Here is a 25,470-nt window from a genome sequence, read left to right on the forward strand (position 1 = left end):
AACTTTGTCACCGTGCAAAACTGAATCATTAAACACTTAATTCCGCACCCCCCCTCCTCCTAGCCCTTGGCAACCACCTTTGTCTACTTTCTGTTTCTATGATTTTGACTGCTTTAGATTCTTCACAAGAGTGGACTCATACACTGTCCTTTTGTGTCTGGCTTATTTCGCTTAGCATAATGTCTTCAAGGGTCATCCACGTTGTATCTTGTAACAGAATTTCCTTCTGTTTTAAGGCTGAATAATATTCTACTGTATGGATATACTACGTTTTCTTCTTTTTCTTTTTTTTTTTGATTGAACCCAGGCCCTGGGTAGTGAAAGCGCGGAATTCTAACCACCGGACCGCCAGGGAATTTCCTACATTTCCTTTATATATATAAGATATTCAAAAATTGATTCGATGGAAGAATACTTTACATACAATCAATGACAACCATTAAAGTACAATTCAGCGAGTTTCAATGGACGTGCTACCATGAAACTCCCAGCACCGTCACTGTAGAGCGTTTCCATCACCCCAGGCATTTCTTGCTCCCTTTGCTGTCCATTTCTCCCTACCACCACCCCTGACCTCAGACACCACTGATTATCTTTTTGTCCCTATAGCTTAGTTTACATTTTCTAGAAGTTCATAAGCACAGAATCATGCATTGTATACTCTTTTTTTTTTTTTTTTTTGCGGTATGCGGGCCTCTCACTGCTGTGGCCTCTCCCGTTGCGGAGCACAGGCTCCGGATGCGCAGGATCAGTGGCCGTGGCTCACGGTCCCAGCCGCTCCGCGGCATGTGGGATCTTCCCGGACCGGGGCACAAACCTGTGTCCCCTGCATCGGCAGGCGGACTCTCAACCACTGCACCACCAGGGAAGCCCGCCATGTATACTCTTTATGTCTGGCTTCTTTCCCTCATCACAGTGGTACTGTGATTTCGGGTTGTGGCGTAAATCAGTAGTTTATATTCAGGAGCACGTTTTAACAGGTACTGGTTTCCTTCCCCTCTGAGTGCTCTTAATTCTGCCCATGTCCCCCGTCTCCAGTGCTGGGTCACTGTTGTCTCTGGCCCAGGTGCCTGTAATGGCCTCCTCTCGTTCATTCTGCCCACCTGTAGCCCCTTTTCCTGCAGCTGCCAAAGTGAAGTTCATAACAAGCACATTGAACCGTGACCACCCACTGCTTCAGTGCATCAGTGGCTTTGCATGACGCAGAGGCCCGAATCAACCCTGCATGTGGTCTGGCCCCTGCCGGCCCCTCCAGAACCCTCTTGCATCCCTCTTGCTTGCTTCCTGCATTCTAGCCTCACTGGACTTCCCTGGAGCCTGTCCCTTGGATCCCCCCAAATAGGCCTCACCATCGATCTCTCCGTACCCCCCCAGCACCTTTCCTTTTGTTTGCAGGAGCCTTTGATTAACATCTGCTTCCCTCTAGACTTTAACTCCCGTAAGGTTGGGCAGCTCCGATGCTGCCCGCTGCCATGCCTGGCGTGCCTGGTGTGCGGTAGGTGGTCACTTCATGACCGAGTGGATGAGGGAGGCTGTTTCCTTTGGGGAGGGCTCCGTCAAGAGCAGCTGTTTTCTGCACACGTGTAGCTGAGCCCTCTGTCTTTCCGGCTTTGGCAGGATGAGCAGCTGAGGGCCCTGGTGAGGCAGTTTGGACAGCAAGACTGGAAGTTCCTGGCCAGCCACTTTCCCGTGAGTGCAGCGCCTCTGCGGCCCCCTCCCCCAGGACAGTGGGCCCGGGACAGACTTTCTGTCAAGGAGAAGAAAGGGTGGTTCCTTACCAAGTCCCCGCCAGCTCTCCCAACAGAACAACCTTCCAGGCTTCCTAGGCCCTTTCTTCCCAAACCGGAATCCAAGGCACCCTGGTGTAAGCGTCTCCACGCAGCAGCCTCCGTGTGCCTGGGGGTCTTGGGCTCTGTGATCATGAAATCAGATCAGTGACATATTTGCATTTCTTCCTGCAAGTCAGGAGCGAGTTGGTGCTCGGTTTCTCAACCGTGAGACTGAAACTGAGGGGAAACAATACTTGAGCAGGCTCCATGGTGAGGCCCCTGCGGAGCTGGCTGGTGCCACCATGTCCAGCATCTAGAGGCTCCTGGTGATGTGGGTCCCCCTCAGGTCCCCCATCCCCAGCACTGCAGGCGTCTGACAGGGAGGGGATGTGGCAGGAGCTGCTGTCGGCTTATTTCCCGGCTCATCGGGCAGTTCAGGGACCAAGTCACCAGCCCCTCCTCACCTCCTCCATGTGATCCGAAACCTTCAGGGAGATACTACCCTCCCAGAAGCAAGCAAGGATCCCTGATGTAGCCTGCAGGCTGGGACAGGGCGGCCCCCTTGTGTTAGGGCAGCTGGCGGTGGCTTCCCACATGGTTCTAAATTTGCCTGGTTCAGTCCAGGCCCTCTGGTAGCACAGGGAAACCATGCGTGTTCTGGCCCGTGGGCAGGCAGTGTGTGGTGGTGCAGGGAACAAGACCGAACCCCGCTGAGGTGTCCCCTGAGCCCAGTGTGTGTCCAGGGTCCAGGGCCACCATCCCAGGAGTTCTCACGGGTGCCTGTCCTCTTCCCAGAACCGCACTGACCAGCAGTGCCAGTACCGGTGGCTGAGGGTCTTGAATCCAGACCTCGTCAAGGGGCCATGGACCAAAGAGGAGGACCAGAAGGTAACGCCCAGGACAGTGCCTGCCACATGGCGGGCCTTCACCCACCCCCAGGAGTCAAGGGACTGAGGCTGCCCTGGGTGTTGGCTGGACTGTCCAGCTGGACCTTGGGTGTGCGACATCCCACTGGTCGGTGCTGGGGTGGGAAAAGGGCCGGTCCCGCTGGCCTCACAGCAGCTTTCCCCCAAGGTCATCGAGCTGGTCAAGAAGTACGGCACGAAGCAGTGGACGCTGATCGCCAAGCACCTGAAGGGCCGGCTGGGGAAGCAGTGCCGCGAGCGCTGGCACAATCACCTCAACCCCGAAGTGAAGAAGTCCTGCTGGACGGAGGAAGAGGACCGCATCATCTGCGAGGCCCACAAGGTGCTGGGCAACCGCTGGGCCGAGATCGCCAAGATGCTGCCGGGGAGGTGAGCCGCCTGCCGGGGCCTTTGCGGGGATGTTCCAAGGCCCAGTCCGATTTCTCTGGAGTTGCTCACTTTTCCCAGAAGCGAACGAGTCCTTCAGATTCTTGCCGGGGTGGGAGGGGATAGGGGAGGGGGGGAGGGGGGCCCCAGCTGCAGGGAGTCTGGAGCAGGGAAGGGAGGGGGGCCTGGGGGCCTCCCGTTCACCGTGCAGACTCTCATCTGGTCCCGCTTTCGGCTCTGTGCCACCCCTGCCCTCTGCTGTGGCCGGGGTGGCCTGGTTATTCTTTTAGAGAATAAACCTCTTTCCTCCTGCCTGTGAGGTCAGGGCCAGGATCTGGACGTCCGAACCACTGCCCGTTTTCACCCTACTCTTCACGCTGGGCCTGGCCCCTCCAAGCCCTGGGCCTCTTGGTGTTCTGCAGGGAGCATTAGGACGACTTGGCTCCATTCTTGCTAGAATCCTGCTCCAGGGTCAACTCCCAGTCTCCTAAGTTGCTCACTGCTCCCCTAACCGCTTTCCATCTTCTGGAAAAAAATCACTTACTCACCACTGTCTTCTACCCTGCTCTTTTCGTCTGTGTGCTTTTTTTTTTTTTTTTTGCGGTACGCGGGCCTCTCACTGATGTGGCCTCTTCCGTTGCGGAGCACGGGCTCCGGACGTGCAGGCTCAGCGGCCATGGCTCACGGGCCCAGCCGCTCCGCGGCATGTGGGATCTTCCCGGACCGGGGCACGAACCCGTGTCCCCTGCATCGGCAGGCGGACTCTCAACCACTGCGCCACCAGGGAAGCCCGTCTGTGTGCCTTTTTACCTTATTTTGTTTCCTTTCTTTGCCAGGGCATTGCGGTCCTGGGAAGGAGAGGAAATAAAATGCCCGATGGTCTCTTTCCCCTGGAGTCTGGAATCATCTGTTTCCAAAACTCAAACCGGAGTGTGTTATCCTTTTGGCACTTCTTATAACACTTGGGTTGAGGACTCGAGCCTCTTTCCCGTGTGGCCAGCCTGGCCTGGCTGATGCCACCAGCCTCGCCTTGATCTGCCGTCACCCTTGCTCATCTGTGGGGACTTAGCTGCTCCGACCTCCTCTCTCTCTCCTAGACACGGGAGAGCTCTTTGCTGAGAACGAACGCCCTGTGCTCCTGGCAGCTTGGATGCCCTCTAACTTGTGCCCATCATGTAGCCAACACGCTCTCATCCTTTGGTTCTCAGTGGGGACGTTATTTCCTCGGGGAAGGTTTCTCTGTCCTTTCCAACTGTGCAGTCCCTGGCCATCTCCCCACCGTGCTCCGACCCCTGCCCAGTCAGCACTGTGTCCTGACAGCCTGCAGTGGGAATGAACAGAGATCCAGAGCCTCCTCTTAGACTGGTGGCTCCGTCAAGCTGCTATTCTCTGTTCACGGTTCGAGGGAAAAGCGCTCTGCTCGGAAACCCAAAGAAGGCAGCGCCTCTGTGTGTCTGCACTTCTGAACTGCTGTAGGTCTGTGGGCTCTGACGCTGCTGAGCCCCCGTGCTACTCACTGTGATGCTGCTGTGTGCTTCTGTAGTTTCGTACTTTGTGCTTCGTCCTGCTGTCTGCTCCTACTACTCTGTTACTCTGTCCTACGGTACCTGTCTGCTTCTCTCCCTCCACGCTTCCCTGACTCCTGTACCACTGTGCTACTTTCTGCTTCTGTAGTGTGGTGTACTACTCTGACTTATACCATATATGTTTCCTCTTTAATCTTCAGCAAGTGGTGGCGAGTGAAGTAGTCTTTTGATTCTCCGGATAAAAAAGCCAAGGCTCAGAGTGGTCAGTAGTGGATCCTCTGTGCCCTCTTTGGCCATTTTCTGTCTGTGGGACGTGATCAGGGCTTGTGTTCCAGGTCACTGAGCCTCAGGACAGGGGCCAGCGGCCAGCAGCTTGCTTACGGTTTCTACAAATGCAGAGTGAGTGGGAAAGGGAATGAGAGTTCCCAGAATGTTTCAGTGTGAGGATTTTGCCCTGTAGGCTGAATAAGACCTTTGCTTATTTCTCAGAGGTGTGTGGAAATATTCCGTAAATCGTTACAGGGTGCAAGCATGTCAGACTTCATCTTAGAGCTAAGAGCCCTTAGAACTCCTCAGATTGAACCCTCATTTACAGAAGTGGGAGCTCAGCTCAGGGAGGCTAGTGACGCACCTGGTGGCGCACGGGCCCCAGTGCTGGGGTCAAAGATCCCCGGTTGGCCCCTGTAGGACAGACAATGCTGTGAAGAATCACTGGAACTCCACTATCAAGAGGAAGGTGGACACGGGAGGCTTCCTGAGTGAGTCCAGAGACAGCAAGCCCATGTACTTGCTGCTGGAGGTGGAGGACAAGGACGGCTGCCAGAGTGCCCCGGCCTCAGAAGGCCAGGTGAGTGGGGCGGGGATGTCAGGCACCTCTGCCACTGGGCTTGGGTTAGTTGGTTTGTTTTCATGTGTATCCGATGCCGTCTCACCAACACCTATTCCTCCTTTTTCACCTGTTCCGTGGCTGTTCCTTAATCCTACAAGAGGTTCTCACTGTGGCCTCACATCTCTCACGAGGGCCTTTCCCTGTGTCACCTGTGCCCATGCTTGGTGCTCATCTGTCCACAGATGCAGGATGCCAGAGCCGACACCAGGTGAAGAAGGGTCAGGTGGGGAGGTCCTCAGCCTCCTCCTGTCCTCAACAGCTTCCTTCCTACCCGTTGCTGTTTCCAGCCTTTTCATACTAAAAGCACATATGCAATTCTAAAAAAAAAAAATCAGATTTGTTGAGGTACAAGCACATACAGTAAAATTCACTGTGTTTCGTGTGCAGGTCTGAGTCATGACAGCTTTAAACAGTCCTGTGGCCACCACCATAGTCAACACACAACATCTCCATCACCCCCCATATTCTTTCAGCCCTTCTCCCATCCTTAGTCCCTGGCACCCTTCATCTGTTTTCCGTCTCTATAATTTTCTAGGAAGTCATATAAATGAAGTCATATGGTGTTACATTTACAATTGTTAACATCTCCCATCCTACCCTCCAGAGCATACTTTTTTAAAAATTGAAGTATAGTTGATTTACAATATTATAGTAGTTTTGGGTGTTTATGGTTATTTTTGAACTATCTCATATGATTTATTCTTAAAAAACAAAGATTTGAAGCACATGTGTCAGAGTATGAAGATGGGACGTTGCTGGGTACATGGCAGGTGACACGCTTCCTGTACACTGTTTTCCAATCTTTTCTGTAATCGTGAACTATTGAATAGTTCTTTTTAATACTCCACCTTTCCTTTTCCTGCTGGCCAGATTATAACTGTTCACTGATCCAGTTCTTCTGCAACACCCTGCTGGAGCGTTATATCATGTTTTTGCCTCTCTTTCTGGATTTTTCAGCTTCAGAGACTATTCCTTGCTTCCCAGATATGAGAGCATCTATGCGGTAACAGTTGAAAAAGCTGTAAAGTGAAACGTAAAAGGACTTCTCCCTCCTGTCTGGATTCCCCATGGGTCCCCTAACCAGAGGAATTCACTTCTCAGTTTCTTGTATGCCTAAGTAATATGTTTTCCAGGCTTTTACTTCTGGTTAAATAAAAAGCATCCGTGCCCCAGAGAGAAACAGTGTGCGTCAGCAAACACGGAGAAGTCGTCTTTCAGGATAGGGCAGAGTGGACAGTAGTCTCTGAAAATCCTCCTTGGCTGAAAGTTTCCTTGACTCTGTTTTCACCCCCCTGACGCTTTGTGTCTGGGAGGCTGGCCCTGCTGGGCCTGGGGGAGCTCCAGACCTTGATCCTGAGCACACAGGTCAGGTCACAGTGTGGGTTTCAGCCTCACCCACTCCTCTCCACTGTCATTTTAATAGTTCTATTGTGCTGGTAATTTATTTAATTAAGGTTACACCTGACTTTTTGTGGTTGTCCTTGTAGCTAAATCACTGCTTATTTGCTCAGTTGTCTCTTGGGAAATTCCTAGAGGTAGATAGATACATTCTTTAAAAACTATAAGGGACTTCCCTGGTGGGCCAGTTGTTAAGACTCCCACTTCCAGTGCAGGGTGCTTGTGTTCGATTCCCTGATCAGGGCACTAAGATCCTGCATGCCGTGTGGCATCGCCCCCGCCCCAAAAAAGCAAAAACAAAATAGACGTTAATACATTTTGCTAGATTGCCTGCCAGAAAACGTTTGCCTGTTCTGTGTGTATGGGCCTACCTCACTAGTCAAGTGCTTGCAATTATAAATGATAAGTACTGAACTTTATTAGAAATTGCCAGACTTTTTTCAAAGTGGCTGTTTTCTGAAGTGGGAATCACATGTTGGTAGCTTTTAAATAGTATTCATAGCATTCTTCCCCTCCAATTATAGCAGTTACAAGTTTTTAATCCAATCTGCTCTTATCTCCTTTTCTTCCTTTGCTTATATCACAAAACCATTTCCATTCTGTTCACTTGACAGCAGTGGCAATAATAGCTACTAATTAGGTTGAAAGGTTTTCACACAGTTGTTGATCTGTGTACCCTCCCTGCTCAGCAAGCCTCAGTGTCCTCATTTGATAGGCAAGGAAACTGACCCTCATCACAAGCTTGCCCGAGCTGGGAAATGGCAAAGCTCTGTCTGCATCCAGAGCCCATGTTCTCCCCCCATTAACACGGGACCCCGCTTCTCGCTCTCCACCAGGCCTGTGTTAATCACCTGTGCTGTTTTCAAGGCTCCTCAGGGGCTGTCAGGTCAACGAGTCAGGCTTGTTTCCGAGGTTCTGCCAAGAGAGCGATTGCCATAACGATCTACCTCTTTTTCTTTATTTCTTTTCTGTCACAAAATTAGTCTCCACTCCTTTTTCAAACTTTCATTTTGAAATAATAGTAAGTATACAGAAAAGTTGCAAGAAGACTGCTCGCCTATATCCTTTACTGGGTTCATTAATTTTTAACATTTGTCAGATTTGCTTTATCTTTCTCTATGTACATTTATTTTTTTTAAAAGACCCTGTAGTTAGTTATTTACTTAATGGCTGTGGCATGCGGATCCAGGCCCCCTGCAGCGAAAGCGTGAGTCTTAGCCATTGGACCACCAGGGAAGTTCCAATATGCATATTTTTTAACCTGAGTTATTTGAGAGTTGGTTCCATACATTGTGCCTTTTATTTCTTAATACTTGAGTGTGTGTTTCCTCAAAATAAGGACATTCACCTGTGCGACGACAGTACGCACTTGGAATTTAACATTGGTGCGGGACTTTTGACTAATCTACCGTCTAGATTCTACTTTTTCCTGCCCATGATCCAGTCCAGGATTAGACACTGTTTCGTTGTCATATGTCTTTCGTCTAATTTTATCTGGAATAGTTCATCAGCCTTTCCTAGCCTTTCACGATACTGATGTTTTTGAAGCGTAAGGTAGGGCTAGTTATGTTATAGACTCTCTCTCAATTTGGGTTCACTTGAGTTTCCTTATTATTAGATTCGGGTTGTGCACTGTTAGCTGGAATACGGCATAGTTTATCTCTCATAATGAAAACTCCAAACCGCGTGCCCTGTGCCCACCAGGGAAGTCTCGTGACCAGCTGGCCCCCGGCCTTCCCTGCCCTGAAGGAAGAGGAGAGCAGTGAGGAGGAGGCCACGGCAGCTGCCCCCTCCCAGGAGCAGGAGCCTGTCCCCACAGAGCTGGACGGAGTGCGGACACCAGAGCCCCTGGAGGACTTCCCCAAGCGTGAGGACCAGGAGGGCTCCTCGCCGGAAACCAGCCTGCCCTACAAGTGGGTGGTGGAGGCCGCAAACCTCCTCATCCCTGCCGTGGGCTCCAGCCTCTCTGAAGCCCTGGACTTGATCGAGTCGGTAATGTTGGTCACGGCGCTTCACAGTGGGCCCCAAGCACCCCCAGCAGGGAGCGCTTTCTCTCCGTAGGCGTCCGTCCTTCCGTCCGTTCGTTGTCTCGCTGATGTGGCTCAGCTGGTGCCGAGTGCCCAGCCCAGCACCGGGGCCTGGTGATGCCAAGATAGTGGCTGTGCAGTGCCTGCCCTCGGGGAGCTCCTGCCTCACCTGTACAGCGCAGGGTGGGCTGGGAGGGCTCGCGGTGGAAGCCAGAGTCCTCAGGGCTGACGGGGGAGGGTGGTTGAAGCGGTAACACAGCCCGGGTGGGCACTGGTGTTTGTGGCAGCACAGGTGGTTGGGTGTCCCTGGAGAGGACCCTGGGAAGGGCCAGGGTTTGGGGCTGCAGTGGTGAGTGTGTCCTGATTACTCAGGTACAGCCACCTCTGGGGCCGCGCTGGCTGTGGATTGTGCTCCTTTGGGGAAGGCACCCCGGTGGGGGGTGTACTTCTTGGTGTGACCTCCCAGGTCCATCAGCCAGGCCTGTGGTGTGAAGTGGGTTTTAGCAGGTGGTGGGCAAGAGGCTGGCGACCAGGGGTAGAGGGGTTCAGTGGGCAGCGCCCACACTCACCTTCCCACTTGGGCTTCCTCCTATTGGCTGAGAACATTGAGCTGTTTATTGAGCATTTGCTAAATACCAGGCTGTGGGCTTAACGTATAGTCCACACGGTATCCTGTGAGGGGTGTCCTTTCTGTGTTTTGCAAATGAGACTGAGGCTCAGAGAGATCAAGTAAGTGTACCCACAGGTCAAAAGTCGCACAGCAAGTAAGGTGCCTAGGTCTTAACCATCATGCTGTGCTCCACTGTCCTGCCCAATGAGCGTTTGGATGGTGGGGTGGGTCTCAGGTGGGCTGTCTGCTCAGACCCTCTGGCTCTGGGTCTCACCTCTTGCCCCTAGTGGCTGGGACTGTGGTGTCCCCTTCACTACAAGGGATTTCAGAGTAGCGATGCGTGTGTCAGTCTGTTCAGCAAATAGCCCCGAGGCCACCGTGGGCTGTCCCTCCTTTGGGCTCTGAGGAAGGGTTGAGATGAGAGTGGGCCCACTCTGCACTGCTGGTGCTTCACGGTGTTGCCTCCGTCCATCCTCAGACTGCTCTCTTGAGCACCCGCTGTATGCCAGGCCCGGTGCTTCTTTTGTAATGATAGTTTCTAACATTTGAGTGCCTGCCATGTGCCAGGCTTGTTACTTGCAACCTCTCTATATGCTCTTAGTTCTTTAACAGCCGGTGAAGTGGGTGGTGGACTCAGCTCAAGCTCAGAGAGGTTAGGAGGCTTGTCCAGTGTCACACAGCTGGTGAGTGCCGAGCTCGAGCTCTCCACGATGACCTTCGGCGACTGATGGGGAGTGATAGTAGTTGCAGAAACACTGCCGTCTGTCTCTCCGGGCAGTCCTTGTAGCATGTGCTCCGGTCTGTTAGATGCCATCCATTCCGGGGCCTCTCCGAGGTTGGGGTTGGCTGCTGGGAGGAATGCCTGGAGACAGCACAGCTCTGAGCTGGCCTCCACCCTTAGCAATGAACTTGCCAGGCTTCTGTGGGCTCCAAGGACCAGAAATCACCACTAGGGTCTCGGTCCATTCAGGGCCAGACCTCCAGGGACCAGTGGAAACTTCTGTATCCAGAAGCCCTTGGGCTGGGTTGTAATTTACTGGGCAAAGGCAGAAAGACCTGGGCATGCCTCTTAGAATTGCTCTTGGAAACTTAGTGACTTCAGGCCGATCACACCCTCTCTGACCTGGCTTCCTCAGTATGAGAGGGGAAAGTAATGCTTCTCTAGCAGAGTGGCTGTGGGGTTGGAAACAGTGTAGGTGAAGCACCCAAGGAGGCACTGTGATTGACAGGGTCATGGAGCCCAGTGGTGCTCTCTGGGTACGTGGCTGGCAAATCAAGACCCTTCAACCTGCTCACGGCCTTGGGCCCAAAGCCTCACTTCCAGTAATCTGTTAAGGAAATAGCTACAAACGCAGGAGAAGATTTACATCCAAGATGTTCATAAAGATGCTATTTTTAATTTTTAAGAATTAGGGGGGAAAACCTAATGTCCTATAGAAAGGGGATAATCATGTAACATGTTCAAATGATGGTATATTTTACAGCCCTTAAAATTGTTAAAAGTTGACCTTTTTTCACTATAATAACAACTAATATTGATAGTAAATATTAAACTCATAGGTAATAGAATGAGGTGCAATCATTATTCCAGCTTCACCGAAACTTTAAATGGAAAAAAGAAGTTAAATAGAAATGATTTGTACTAAAGTTAGAAACATTGAAAGTACTAAATATTTAGGGACACATGTAAGTGGTAATTGATAAACAAATGCATAAAGATGGTAAATACTAAATTCAGGCAGTGATTTCCTGCATGCAGGCAGAGGATGTGCCAGGTGGACCTGGAGTTTTAGTGATAAGGTTTTATTTCTTAGGCTTATTGATGGGTATGTGAATTTTCTTTGTATTTTTCTTTGTGCTTTTTGTATATCTTAAAAACGCATAGAACATTTTTGTAAATAACAGGAAGCAGCTATAGGCACGATATGACTTCAGTTATGTTTCCAAATACAAATACAAAGACTTAGAAGAACCTGAGGAAAGGCAAGACAATGTTAAAGGTGATCGTTTCTGGGCTATGGGATCATCCTTTTTTTTTTTTTTTTTTTGGGCTGGGCCACGCGGCTTGTGGGTTCTTAGTTCCCTGACCAGGGAACGAACCCATGCCCCATGCAGTGGAAGCGTGTAGTCTTAACCACTGGACCCCCAGGGAAGTCCCTGTAGGATCATGCTTGATGCTTGTGTATTTTCCTTTAACGCATGAGCCCTGTGGTATATCAACCGGTAGAAAAGCAGAGCTGTTGCAGTTATTCCTAAACCCCCTCTCTGGGCAGGACCCCGATGCTTGGTGTGACCTGAGTAAGTTTGACCTCCCCGAGGAGCCATCCGCAGAGGGCAGCATTGGCGGCAGTCCGGTGCAGCCCCATCCATCGCAGCAGCAGCAGCAGCAGGCCCCGCCAACCCGCCAGCCTGCCGCCGCTGTGCCCAGCGTGACCGAGTACCGCCTGGATGGCCACACCATCTCTGACCTGAGCCGGAGCAGCCGGGGCGAGCTGATCCCCATCTCCCCCAGTACTGACGTGGGGGGCTCGGGCATCAGCACACCGCCCTCGGTGCTCAAGCGGCAGAAGAAGAGGCGAGTCGCCCTGTCACCTGTCACGGAGAACAGCGCCAGCCTGTCCTTCCTGGACTCCTGCAACAGCCTCACCCCGAAGAGCACGCCCGTCAAGACCCTTCCCTTCTCGCCCTCCCAGGTGCGTGGACCCCACCCCGGCTGTTCTCTGGGCGCGGTGACAGCCCCCCTGTGCCCAGTGCTGGGGACCCTGGAGGGCAGAAACAGGCCTGGCCCTGCCCTCATGAAGCGGCCGTGCTGATGGGAAGACCAGTTAATAAAAAAGGACCCAAATAAACGTGATGAATGGAGTGAAAAAGGCAGCTTATGGTACTTAGGGTGCATCTAGTCGGGAAAGGGTGTCCGCCAGGCAGGCTTCTATGAGCAGGGGGATTGCTGGAGCTGGGGGCAGAGGGTGATAAACGGACCAAGAAGGGAAGAGGACTCAGTGTGTGTTAAAAGAGTGAGTTTACTGAGCACCAATTTTATAGCAGATTTGCCAGCCCTGGGGAGGAAAGGGGCTGATGACAGCCCTGCCCATGGAGAGGATGGCTGGGGTGGGGGACTTGGTGGTCAGCATGTCCTGAGGAAAGGGCTGTGGGAGGAGCAGTTACTGAGTCGCTGAGAGCTTGTTGTGTTGAGTACTGCTTCCCAGGCTCTGTTTGTAATAGACAGTGTTGGGGGGAGCCTGAAGGGCCCTGTCTTTCCTAGAGGTGAGGGAGGCCCTCAGAGAGTGGTGTCTCAGGTGGGGTTTGTTGATCAATTGGTCGGCTTGAATAAAGGCTTGGAGTCAAGGGGAGAGCAGAGTATGGTGTGAAGTCCAGAGGTAGGACTCATGGATGGGGTCAGGAGGACTGATGGGGACAGGAGGAGGGTTGAGGGATGGGGGCTGGGGCCTCGGAGGGTCCTGGGTACAGCTAGGGGGTATGCACTGCGCTGGGGGCTGTGAGGTGGGGGGTAGACTGGAGGGGTGGGCAAGAGGCAGGCCCAAGGCAGGAGGCGGGGGGGACAGAGGCTTTGGGTCTCAAGGGTCTCCTCCCTCCTGTGGGGACGTGAGAGAATGAGGCCCAGTGGTGGCATGTTTCCAGAGGCCACCCTCTCTGCTGTAGAGGGCCTGAGGCCAGGCCTATGTGTTGGGATGTCTGGTGGTGTTTCTGCAAGGTGCCCTGTGTTAGTTCACTCAGGCTGCCATGACAAAGAACTGCACACAGGGGGACCGGAACAACGGACTCATTTTCTTAGTTCTAGAGTCTAGAAGTCCGAGATCAGGGTGTGAGCAGGACTGGTTTCCTCTGAGGTCTCTGGCTTCTAGGTGGTAATCTCCTCTCTGTCTTCAGGTGGTCTTCCTTCAGTGTCTGTGTCCTAATCTCTTTTCTCTTATCTCTTCTTCTTTTGTAAACTTCTTCTAAGGACACCAGTCTTATTGGATCAGGGCCCACCCATGTGGCCTCATTTTACCGTAATCACCTCTTTAAAGGCCCATCTCCAAATACAATCACAGTCTGAGGTACTGGGAGTTACGGTGTAAACATGTGAATTTGGGGAGAACACAGTTTAGCCCGTAGCAGGCCTCCCGTGAGGGCTGCTGGCTGGAGAAGGAAGACAGCAGGGCTGGAGCTGCCCAGAGAGCAGCCCAGGGTGACGGAGTGCAGCTGCCCTGCCCAGAGACCCTGCAGAGGGCAGTGGGCCTGAGGGCTGCAGGTGGCCCTGAGCTGCCAAGGGCACCTTCAGGGCAGAGGGGAGAGGGTGGTGCTTCAGATCTGGGTTTGAGACCCACCTCTAGCACTCAGCGCAAGAACCCAAACCTCTCTTATCTGTAAAGGGGGATCGGAATCTTTACATTTCAGAGGATCTGTGAAAACTATGTGAAACTCGTCAGTGTGCAGTGCTCAGCTCTGGTGTGAGAAGGTGTGTCTTAAGTGTTGATGTCACCATCTCTCTCCATCATCACAGACCCGCCTGTCGTCTGTCCGCAGTTCATTTAAGAGCTACTTTCTTTTTTCTTCTGAAAAGGAGCTGCTCTCGGTCAGCTTCCTTTGCCTTAAGTACACTGTCAGCAGCACGTGGGGGTGGGAGATGGACCTCCCATCCTCCTGGCAAAGCGAGGATTGGGTGATGCCCAGCCTGGGGTCTGCATGGACCTGCTCAATGGGTCCCTGCCCATCTATCCTGGCCTTTGCTCTCTGGCGCCTGCCGGTGGGCTCTTAGGTCATCACCTTGTCTTGTTTCCTTTGTCTTCCTGGCAGTTTCTGAACTTCTGGAACAAACAGGACACACTAGAGCTGGAGAGCCCCTCGCTGACATCCACCCCCGTGTGCAGCCAGAAGGTGGTGGTCACCACGCCGCTGCACCGGGATAAGACGCCCCTGCACCAGAAACACGCTGCGTGAGTGCTGGGCCTGCCCCTCCCAAGCAGTGGCCGGCCTGGCGGAGAAGGTTCTCTGGGGGAGGGACCCCTTGGAAAACCACCTGAGACTCTGTTACAGGAAGGCAGCCTCCTCCTGGTCACCACACCTCTTCACTTCCATCAGGATAGTCTGCTGCTTCACCTCTGTTCTAATTCTTTCTTTTTTGTTTTTCTTTTTTTTTGGCCGCGCCGCATGGCTTGAGGAATCTTAGTTCCCTGACCAGGGATTGAACCTGCGCCCTCGGCAGTGAAAGCACGCGGAATTCTAACCACTGGACCGCTAGGGAATTCCCCGTGTTTATTTTTTAACTTGATGGTTTTCTACTCTCAGAAGTGGAGAGAGTCCACACTGCCACGAAAAATTTAATCTCTGCATCCTTTATAAATTTCAAGTGCAGATCCACTGTGTTTGAGTAGCCCTACGTGAAGGACGGAAGAGCCCCCGGTTCTCTCCGTCTCTCTGGTGCTTAGTCAGGAGGGACGGCCGTGCCCCACCTCCCGTGCGTATGAAGCACAGCGTTTCACCTTCAGCCTGTACAGGTTGCTTACCTGCTTCTGTGGAGGTGCTTTCACAATAAGTTTCCTTCCTTGTGTCATCGTGACTCTTGAATTCCAGGTAGAGAGAGTTACTTAACTGGTCTTCTGCTTGTTACATGTGCCGGGGGAGAAGAATTGCTATTTATGTTTCAGCAGTTAAGTTGTAATTCAGGAATCAGTTCCGGAGTTTTAGTTCTTGTAATGATATGTAATTTCAGAAAAGATGTATGAATCGCTTGGTCGGAAGTCAGTCTCAAGAGTTGGTCTAACATTTAACATAAGTAGGCTTCTTGAGAAATGATTCTCCTTTCAAGCCAAAATCTTGGACTTCAAATCTAAGCTCTTAAACATATGCTGGAACCAAGAAAAAGAATTGATACTTAGATACGTTTCATGAGAAATGATTCTCTATTCAAGCCAAAATCCTGGACTTGAAGTTCTTAAACAGACAGCTGGAACCACAAAAGGAGTCGCTGCTTCTCCGGAGAGAGGTTGGAGAGGGATGCGGTCTTCCTGGATTCCCACCTTCCTTGCCTCCCCCTTCTCTCGCTGGTTCTGCAGTGTGGCCACAGGCCGGCCTTGTTTTATGGCGAATCCTAGTGACAGCAGCCTTCTCAGTCGTTCTTCCAGCCTTTCGGGTGTGCTGGACCCTCTCGGACTCTTCCCCGTTCTTTCCCGTTTCTGAGAATAGCCCTTCCTCTCAGCCCCTGTAACTCCCTTCGGGGGTGGGGAGGTGGGTGTGTGGGCAAGTGTGATGGGAAGAGACTGTGTCCGGGGGTGGCCTCCCTGCTGCCGAGGCAGAGGTCCGGTGGAGGGCGGTGTGGGACTCATGGGCCACCTGCAGCAGAGCAGCTGGTGTCTGCCCCCAGCCCCGTCGTGACGCCTCCTCCTCTGTCCCCAGCAGGTTTGTAACCCCAGATCAGAAGTACTCCAGGGACAGCACTCCTCACACGCCGACCCCGTTCAAGAACGCCCTGGAGAAGTACGGACCACTAAAGCCCCTGGTACGTGGTACGGCCGGGCTGGTCCTCCAGCCATTTACGGTTCACAGGGCCCCGTCCCTCTGAGATCTCATTAGATTCTCCCAACAGCCTTGAGAAGTTGCAGATACACTAGTTTTACAAATGGGGCCCCCGGGGTGGAGTTACCAGTTCATCAGACCTCTCCTGAGCAGCTGCCACGTGCCAGGCGGTGCTGGGTGCTGGAGCCACGGTAACGTCCCGGTGAAGCTGGGAGTTTGGGGTGGTGGAAGCTGGCATTCAGCATGTAAGTGCATAAATGACTGAATACTCAGCACATAGACATGCCAAGCAGAACATGGGCAGGAGCTGGGATGGAGAAGGACTCGCTCGGGCGCTGGGGCTGGTTCAGGAAAGTGGCGAATTGCTCCTCAAACCGAAGCCTTTTGACCAACTGCCCGTCGTTTGCAAAACACGGGAAAGCACTCAGCGGGGGCTGGAGATGGCTCGCCAGTGAGGAGACACCTCCTGGCGTGCTTCCCCAGCCATGTGAGAACAGCCCTTCTCCCCTGACTCTTGCCGGTTCGTGGGACGGTCCTGCTTTCCCCAAGGGTGAAAGAGAGAGCTGGCACCCCGGGTTTTCCCAAATAGGCTGGGTCTTAGAAACCAGCTGAAGGTGGGAGAAAGGCAGGTTGTGGAGAAGCATTTCCTGTGGACAAAGCCTGCAGCGAGCTCCCCTCCGTGCTCACCACGTGGGGTCTGGGTGGTGGGGCCGTGGTCTCCCCATCCTGGGATGCAGCTGGTGGAGTTGCACAGGCCCCAGGCCAGGCCCCAGTCAGCACTGCCCTTTCCTGTCTGAGTGGGGTTCGGCTCCCGGATACTAAGAGGTCTGCGTGCTCTCCAGGCACGGCTGGAGGGTGAATCTGCCCTTGGCAGTGATAATTCAAGTACATAGGGGCTTTTATTTTTTTAGTTTTTTTAAAAAAAAATTAATTAATTAATTAATTAATTTTTGGCTGCGTTGGTTCTTCGTTACTGTGCACGGGCTTTCTCTAGTTACAGCGAGCGGGGGCTACTCTTCGTTGCTGTGCACGGGCTTCTCATTGCGGTGGCTTCTCTTGTGGAGCGCGGGTTCTAGGCGCATGGACTTCAGTAGTTGGCGGCACACAGGCTCAGTAGTTGTGGCTCGCATGCTCAGTAGTTGTGGCGCCCGGGCTTAGTTGCTCCGCGGCATGTGGGATCTTCCCGGACCAGGGCTCGAACCCGTGTCCCCTGCGTTGGCAGGCAGATTCTTAACCACTGCGCCACCAGGGAAGCCCACATGGGGGCTTTTAGAGTGACTTCTCGGGTGTTACTGTACCCGACCCCTGCTGCTCAGTAGCTCTCTCCCTCCCCTGGTCTCTGCCGCCTGAGCCCCCAGGCCCGAGAAAGGGAAATGGAATCAATGTCCCCGTTACCGTGGGACCGAGGGGTGAAGGAGTTAGGGTTTCGAGCGCATCCAGGTTCTAACCTCACAGCTGTGTGGCCTTGGGCTGGGGTCTCACCCTCTCTGAGCCTCCATTTCTACCTCGTGGAAGAGGTAGACAGCTATTTCCCCGGGTTGTGTGAGGTTGGCTGTGGTCAAGTGGGGACACTCCGGGCCTGTGCGGCTCTCAGTGAGCAGAGGCCAGTGTCCCAGGCAGGACAGTTAGCGGCCATGGATACTGTGTGTGAGGCCAGTGTCCCGGCACTGGGCCTCCTCCCTGCGTTGCCCGCGTCTGCCCCGCTGCTCCCGTGAGCAGGCTCTGCCTGTGTCCTACGGCCTGGGTGCAGGGCCTCACTCACATCCCTGCCTGTAGCCCCAGACCCCGCACCTGGAGGAGGACTTGAAGGAGGTGCTGCGCTCCGAGGCCGGCATCGAGCTCATCATTGAGGACGAAGTGAGGCCCGAGAAGCAGAAGAGGAAGGCTGGGGTGAGTGGCTGGCGGAGCAGGGAGCGGGTCTGGTAGACATAAGGCACCGGGGCAAGTGGAACTGTGGCCCCGGCCCTTTGTTCCTGTAGAGTGGTTGTCCGTGAAACCAACCAAGGTAAGGCCTTGGTGCCTGGGACCCTTCCCTCTTCCCCTTTGAACTGGTGCCTTAGTTACTCAGCACTGTTTGGACCCCGGCTCTGGGCTGGGTCGGGCGTCAGAACAGTGAGCGAGACCCAGAGCGGTCGCTCCCTCCCGGAGTGCAGTGGGTGGAAACGGCAAACACCCTAGTGACTCAGTCCATACGGCGTTAAGGGGGTAGAAAGGGCACAAAGAGGATCTCAAGGGAAATCCTTGGTATGGAGCCAGCCAGGTGTCCTGGCTGCATGAGCAGGTTGTGGACAGTGGGCTCCGGTGAGGTGGGGAGCTGCTCTGGGCAGGGCAGGGCCGGGCCATACTGGACAAGCTCTCCCGCCGCCTGGCGTGTGGGGTTTCCCAACAGCAGGTGGCTCCATGTCCCCTCTGTCTTTGTGCCCCTTTCTTCCCAGGTGCTCTCCTGGGGAGCAGGGAAGATGGGAGTGTGCCGGGGTGGAGGGTGGCTGGGAAGGTGGGTGGCCAGGCTGGGAGGGACCCACTGGGCTGGGCCCCTGGGCGTGTACGTAGAGCATGGCTGGGACCCTCCGTGGCCTCTCTGTGTCCGAAGGTGGTTCTGAGCCGTGGTGGCACCTGTTTGGGGCACAGTGCTGGGTTGGGGGGTGAGTACTAGTCTCAGAGCCCCTCCCTGGCATTGGGGCTGACCCCTGGCCTGCTTATAGGAAGTGCGGGGGTGGGGCTGAGCATTCTTGTAATGCCTGTGTCCCGTGGGGCCCCACATCTCTGTGTCGCTCACCGGCAGGTGGGTGTTTTAGCCGTAACTTGGCTGTTTAGGGGAGCGTTTCGTGCAGTAGAGGCTTGGAGGCTGTGCTTGGTCCCTTTGGGGATGAGGTTGGGTGGAGGGTGGCGTTGGTGTCCTCAGTACCAACACTGAGCGTCTCGCAGGACAGTCTGCTCTGTGGGCAGAGTCTGCAGCAGGGCCAAAGTGTCCCAGTCCCCCATGCCCCCCACCCCCCGCCACCGAAAATCCTCGCCAGCCGGACATGCTCAAGGACTCCCCTGCACCAGGGCCTGGTTCTGTGACCAGGGCAGCTGGGGCAGGCGTCATTAGGCGCTGGTAGTGACCCAGGGGAATCCAAACGCCTGCCCTGAGCACCTCCTCCTCCCCCAGCTGCGGCGAAGCCCCATCAAGAAAGTCCGCAAGTCCCTGGCCCTTGACATCGTGGATGAGGACGTGAAGCTGATGATGTCCACGCTGCCCAAGGCTCTGCCTCTGGTAAGGGGTCTGGGAGAGAAGCCCTCCTGTGAGGCCACCTGTTACTCCCCACCCGAGCTGCAGGAGGCTGGGGGGATGGAGTCTCCCTGGGGCCCTTCGCCTCTTGAGCCCTTTAGCCTGGAGAGGACCCTGGAGGTGGAGTCTGGTGATTCTCGGGCTGGGCTTCCACGTGCCGGGCTCAGCAGGGAGGGGGCAGCTGGGCACCACCCCCCGGCTTCAGTCCAGACAGCCCTGCTTGTGTCTTTCACAGAAAGGTTTCTTTGGCAAGAGTTGCTTTGCTAGAACCCGTTTGACAGCAGTGGTTTCTGAGTCCCCAGCGCCTTCCCTTGCGTTCTGCCCCTGAGGGTGACCCAGGAGAGGGTTGGTGACGTGCCTCAGGGCATAGCCAGGGGATTGGGGCACCTCAGCTCTGGCATGGGTGCTTCCCAGTTCCCAGGCCAACCTCCAGCAAGAGGGCTGCTGCCTACACAGAGCCTGGGCCCCAGAAACCATGCCATGCTCTTGATCCCTTGCAGCAGACAGTGGGGTGAGCCCGTCTTCCACTGGTAGCAGACAGTGAGGGCTGTGGCAGAGCTCATGAGACAGGATTGCCTGACCAGATCCTGCAGGTGGCCTGCTGCTCTCATAGCTCGTGCAGACAAACCTCCCTTTGGCCAGGCATCCCTGCCAGGCTGGGGACTTAGTGCCCGCCAGCCAGACCTGCAGCCAACATCGCCTTGGGCAAGTAAAATAATTAGCAGAAAAAGTTAGGGCAAGTGGTTAAGAGCAGAGGAGGTGGAGTGGGGGGCCTAGGGTGAGTCCTGACACCAGGCCCTGGTCTGTGGCATCTCTTAGGTCCCTGAGCCTCAGGTTCTTGCCTGTAATGAGGGCACTGAGCCCAGTAGGCTGTTGGAGGGTAAAGGCCTGTCCGGGAGTCCTGGGGTGCTTTGTCCAGCTCCCAGTGAGTTCTAGTCAACGCAGGCACCTCTGTGGGTGTTCCTGGTCCCAGGAGAAGCTGGAGCATCTTCGTCTCCACCTGGGATGGGGAGGAACCAGATTCATGTAAAAAGGCACCAGCATTATTGGGCGTTTACTAGGTGCCAGGCTCTGAAACAGGCACTTTACAGCTGTTTTCCTACTGAATCTTTAAATGAATTCCCATCTGGAAGAGGAAACTGAGGCTTAGAGAAGGGATATCCTGCCCAAGATCCCAACAGAGGTGGTGGTGCTGGGATGTTCCTGCTGTTTTGTTTTCTCCTTCCCACAAAGAGCTCATGGCAAAATGTTGAGCCTTCGATTTGGTTTTGGTTTCAGCCAACCAACATCCCACCAAGCTCCTCCGGCCTCACCCCGTCGGGCAGCAGAGAGGACAGCAGCCTGCTCAACGAGGGCTTCCTGCAGGCCAAGCCCGAGAAGCCGGCGGCCCAGAAGCCTCGAGGCCACTTTGCAACTCCTGCCCCCGTGAGTGCATCCTCCTCGGACCCTTGCTGTGTGCGCTTCACACCTCAGGGCCTTTGCACAGGCTTTGCCTCTTCCTGATTAACTTAGGCTTCACATCTCTGTCCGGACGTCACTCCCTCAGGGAATCTGTGTACTAGAGACCACCCCCTCCACTAAGCCCCTCCTTCCTGACATGGTCTCACTCGTAATTAAGACGTTGTCTCTGTGACTTCTGTCCTTGAAGGCAGGGGGGCCCTGCCTGCTGCTCTCACCCTCTGCACAGGTCAACCCCTCTTTGCTCCTCACCAGCCTGCGTGGCTGTAGCTTTTCCTCATGCAGAGGCTGGTGCCGCGTAGTGGGGGTGGGGGTGGGGGGGCTTGTGTCCTGGTCCAGCCTCCTTGCTCTACATCTGAGGACTCCCAGAGATGGGAGTGACTTCCCCAGGTCCACCAGGAAGGTGCAGTGAGCATAGAAAGACTTGTGGCTTCTAGAGGGAGGGAACGTCATAGAAATGTCCCCACCCCTCCCCGACCAGGGTCGCCAGGCTTCCCTGGGAGCACACTGCCCCTGCCTGGATGGTAACCCTTTTGCCTCCTCCCAGATGACCAGTGCCTGGAAGATGGTGGCCTGCGGGGGGACCAGGGACCAGCTCTTCATGCAGGAGAAAGCCCGGCAGCTCCTGGGCCGCCTGAAGCCCAGCCACACATCTCGGACCCTCATCTTGTCTTAGGGGCTTGGCAGTCACGAGCCCATTCTCATGTTTACAGGGGGCTGGGGGGCCAAGTCTAGGCTGTGAATTTGAGAATCACACAAAGATGACCGCCTGCAGGGAGCCTTCTGCCGCCGGCCCCTCCCCAGACTGCTCAGGTGGAGACAGAGCAGGGCCACCCACTGTCCTGTCTCCGAGTCCGGCTGCAGCTGTGGGCGGTTCCTGGTGCTAACAGAACAAAGTCCCACCTCTGAGCTGGCCCAGCCCTCCCCTCAGTGCCACAGGGAGCCCCGTTAGCTTCTCCCAAGCCCTGGTCAGGCCTGGCCTCATCTCAGACCCCTGCTTAGGACAGGAGATGTGGCCAGCATTCTCCTTCCTTCAACCCGTTGGTACATTTTCTTGAAAGAATAAAAGTCTTTCTCCTGTGCTCTGGACCCCACCTTCCTCCTGGATCCTGCTCGTGGTTCCCTGGTGACAGTGCTTCCCTGGTGACTGTCCTTAGAGCCCTGAGGGATGCGGGGACCGGGGCCCTCATCCTCAGAGTGCAACCTTGTCTGCACAGCCCAGGCCTGGGTCTCTGGACTCTTGTTGGCCCCAGGGACCCAATGTGCTGGAGGCAGTTTTCTCTGTACCCAGTGGGTGTTGCTCAAAGCTCTGAGGACTTGGGGAAGGGGTGGAGCAGTGGTTGGCCCTTGCCGCGGGTGGTGGTTGGCTGAACTGGCCTGCGATGAGCCCCACCCCCAGATCAGGCTGGTAAACAAGGCGTGACCGGCAGCCGGGCAGAACCTTCTGGCCACAGTGGCCCTAACTTCCCAAGACCAAGGCAGCAGTTCCAGCCTGGACTCTGGACCCTGGTCATGGCCCAGTGCACAGACTGTGCCACTTGACTGGTGGCCGGGAAGAGTCCCTGGGGATTGAAGAGGGGCAGGTGCCTGATTTAGAGGGGTCTAAATCAGGGAGTGATGTTTTCAGCAGTGGGGTCCGTCGGACAGGGCATGTGAGCATCCCTGGGGGCTGTGGTCTCAGTTCACCGCAGGACGGCATCTGTCTGGGCAGCCCGGTATCCACACCCTGCTTCAGTGCCTCTGGTTCCCAAGGGAGACGGGGGGCAGGTCCTCTTGCCTGAGGTCCCCAGCCTCTAAAGAGAGGACTGGGAGTTAGGACGCCAGGGTTCAAGTCTGCCTGTTTCCGACACAGCCCTGTCCTGTCAGCTGCACACAGGGTTCTGTGACAGCATTGACAGCCCTCCCCAGGCAGCCCCCATCGGTCACACATAGCCAAGCCTGGTCTGGGCCTGGCTGCGTCCTGGTGTTCATTTGAGACCCGGGACGGGCCTCTACCCTTCCCACCTGCCTCCTGCCCACGTGGCTGAGCTGGACACTCCAGCCAATCCCATGGCTGGGCCATGCCAGCTTCATGCCCCTGTGCATTTGCTGATTTCTTGGCCCGGACACCCCTCTGCCCACCTCCAAATCCCTTCCCCTGGTGACCCAGGTGCTGTCACTGACTGCTCCCCACAGGGCTGTTGGCATTGATGGGCGACCTGCCCTGCAGTGAGGGTGGGGGCAGGGGTACCTTTGTCTCTAGGGGGTCATACTGTGTGGAACACCCACGTCAGACCCAGACGCAGTGTGCCTGGGAACCACTTGGGATTCCCCGTACCCCGGGGTCATCATAAGCTCCTGGGGGTGATGCACAGCGGACTGGCCTGCAACGCCCTCCCCACCGTCCTCTCCACCCACTGGGGCTTTACCCTGAGGCTCTTCCCTGTCCCCCAAGGGAGGTGGCTGCAGTCACTGCAGACCTGTTAGCTTGCCCTGGGGCTATTCTCTGCTTTGTGCCTGAAATAAACACGCATCCAGTGTCCCTCCAACCACTGCCTCCCTCCCCCCGCTTCGGGTGAGGCATGGTTCTTTCTGGTGCTGAGGATACAAGAGCAAAAAAAAAAAAAAGAAAAACACCCCACCCGACTCCACCCCAAACAACCTTACTCTTCTGGAGCTTAGACTCTAGAGAGGGCAGACAGATTTATATATAACCTGCCAGAGGCAACAGGGGCTCCGGAAAACAGCAGAGGAGCAATAGCACAGGGGCTGGGCTGTCTGCTAAGAGGTAGGTTTGAGAGAAGGTCTGTCTACCGTGTGGACAGGGAGGGAAGAGCCCACGTGGGAAGGGTGGATTAGATGCCACTGCAAGGGTGCTGAGGGCCCTGCTTGTGGTTTGACCATGAGATTGGGGGCCACAGTGCTCCAGCGGGGCCTGCAGCCTGGGGAACTTGACTATCCCGGCTCATCCGGAGCCCGGTGTTTTCCAGACCAGAGTGACAAGCAAGAGGGAAATAGCCAGCAAGGAGCCGAGGTGCCAATCTAAATGCCCAGCAATGAGAGTGATGGATCGTATGGAATTCCTATTTTTTTTCCTGTTTTGAGTTTATGTTTTGTTTCAATTAGGTTTTGGGTACTTGCCGAAAAACTGGGCTGTTGAAGCCTTTGCAAGGATGGTGCAACTCTATCGCCACCTGGTGGCCATTGGTGTGCTTGCAGCAGCAGGTAAAGTGAGCCATAGAAGTTTCTTGAAGTTCTTGGTAGGTCTTTGAAGCGTTTTTCTGATTTTCAGGCCCCTTCTTCAGCATCCACATCAAGCAGTTTTCTGGCCTTTGCTTGAACTCCTCCACTGAAGGGGAGAGGTGGCTCTTACTTGGCAGCCAGCTCCGTTGTTGGACAGCAATTGCGAAGACAATGATTCTTTACCCAGAGGAAAAAATTTCCCCCTTGTAATATCAAAAGCAGTAGGAAAGCTGGTTGGTGGGGAAATCAGGCTCTCAGGACAGGTAGCTGATAGGCCAGGATAAGCTTGGGAGTGTGATTGCTTGAATGAGCCACTTTCTCAGCAGACCCCAGTGAGAATCTTTTCTATGTTCCAGCTATTTCCAGAGATCACCAAGGCTCTCATGCAATAATGACAGTGATTTAACCCCCTCTAAGATAGATTTTATGTTTCCACCCTTGGCTGGATGTGTTTGAGAGCAACTAAAGCTGAGTTTAGATATGAGTTGAAAATCGAACTTTTCACTGATACAGACCAGTGGTCTCAAGCTGGTCAGGATGCTGTTTTACTTGTATATTAACTAGGACTGACCTATAGGTATTTAGGTTATAGTACATAATGAACGGGACAGTCTGACAAGGACAGGTACAGAGCCTGAGTCTCACATGCTCTTCAGAAAGGCATGGGGGATGTCCTTCTCCCTGAGTAGAAGGCCTGGTACCCAGTAGGTGCTAATTGATACCTCATCCTGCCATGATGGGATGTGGCCAAGAGGGAAGCCTGGGGCAGCTAGGACTAGACGGGTAGGGAAGCGTTCATGGTTTTTTAGTGTTGATTCCTAGTTTAATTCTTCTGTGTTCAGGGAGCGTAGTCTCTGTGGCTTCAAATCTTTGAAATGTGTTGAAATGTGCCTTTTCTGGTCAAGCATATCATCAATTCTGTCAGTGTTATGCATCGGGAAAAAACGTGAGGTCTGCAGCACTGGTGGCGGTGTCCCTTTTTTCTTTTTTCTGCTTTTTCTTGTGGACCTAGATTAGCCAACCCCCAAATGACACATGATAAGAATGTTGTTTGAAGCCACTGAATGTTGGAGTGGTTTGTTACACAACATTAATGTGACAATAACTAGCCGACAGGAAGGTAGCTTGTGTCAGCTAAAGAACCCTGAGGAAATGAACAGTGCACGGTGGGCTCAACAGCGTGGAGGAGGAACTGAGGAGACTAGGAACTTTGTTGGAAATAAGTGGGAGGAAGGATTCTGGAATCCAGAGCCATTGTGACAATGCCTGTGTCTTGATTGTTACCCAGGACATCTGGCAAGCTTTCCAGGGGTTTTCTGGCAGCCATGGATAAAGCTCTGACTTTGGATCAGACAGACCTGGATGTGAATCCCAGCCTGGCTCTTTCCTGCTCTGAGCCTTGGAGTTCTTGGCTATAAAATGGGAGAATCCTTAACCTTCCAGAGTTGTTGAAGGGGTTGGATAGAACACTGGCACACACTCGGGGCTCAGA

The 25,470-nt window shown here is 54.2% G+C and overlaps 1 protein-coding gene across 2 annotated transcripts in view; it reads left to right on the top strand.

The window, feature by feature from the left end:
* The window catches only part of MYBL2 (MYB proto-oncogene like 2), a gene marked incomplete at its 5' end in the record, with an annotated part of 29,537 nt that extends 7,699 nt beyond the window's left edge, over positions 1-21,838 (top strand). The window contains 12 exons of one of the 2 annotated variants that reach the window (XM_079718707.1): positions 1,618-1,689; positions 2,565-2,657; positions 2,844-3,064; positions 5,275-5,434; positions 8,579-8,866; positions 11,785-12,204; positions 14,309-14,448; positions 15,911-16,010; positions 17,804-17,917; positions 19,179-19,283; positions 20,577-20,723; positions 21,304-21,838. In XM_079718707.1, coding sequence (XP_079574833.1) covers positions 1,618-1,689; positions 2,565-2,657; positions 2,844-3,064; positions 5,275-5,434; positions 8,579-8,866; positions 11,785-12,204; positions 14,309-14,448; positions 15,911-16,010; positions 17,804-17,917; positions 19,179-19,283; positions 20,577-20,723; positions 21,304-21,432 — 1,989 coding nt within the window. In that variant the 3' untranslated portion in view covers positions 21,433-21,838. The remainder of the gene's footprint in view (positions 1-1,617; positions 1,690-2,564; positions 2,658-2,843; positions 3,065-5,274; positions 5,435-8,578; positions 8,867-11,784; positions 12,205-14,308; positions 14,449-15,910; positions 16,011-17,803; positions 17,918-19,178; positions 19,284-20,576; positions 20,724-21,303) is intronic. The other variant, XM_079718708.1, reaches the window with a different exon arrangement.
* Between the last annotated feature and the right edge of the window lie 3,632 nt (positions 21,839-25,470).

The sequence above is a fragment of the Hyperoodon ampullatus genome, assembly GCF_949752795.1.
Source record: "Hyperoodon ampullatus genome assembly, chromosome: 14".
NCBI classification, from domain to species: domain Eukaryota; kingdom Metazoa; phylum Chordata; class Mammalia; order Artiodactyla; family Ziphiidae; genus Hyperoodon; species Hyperoodon ampullatus.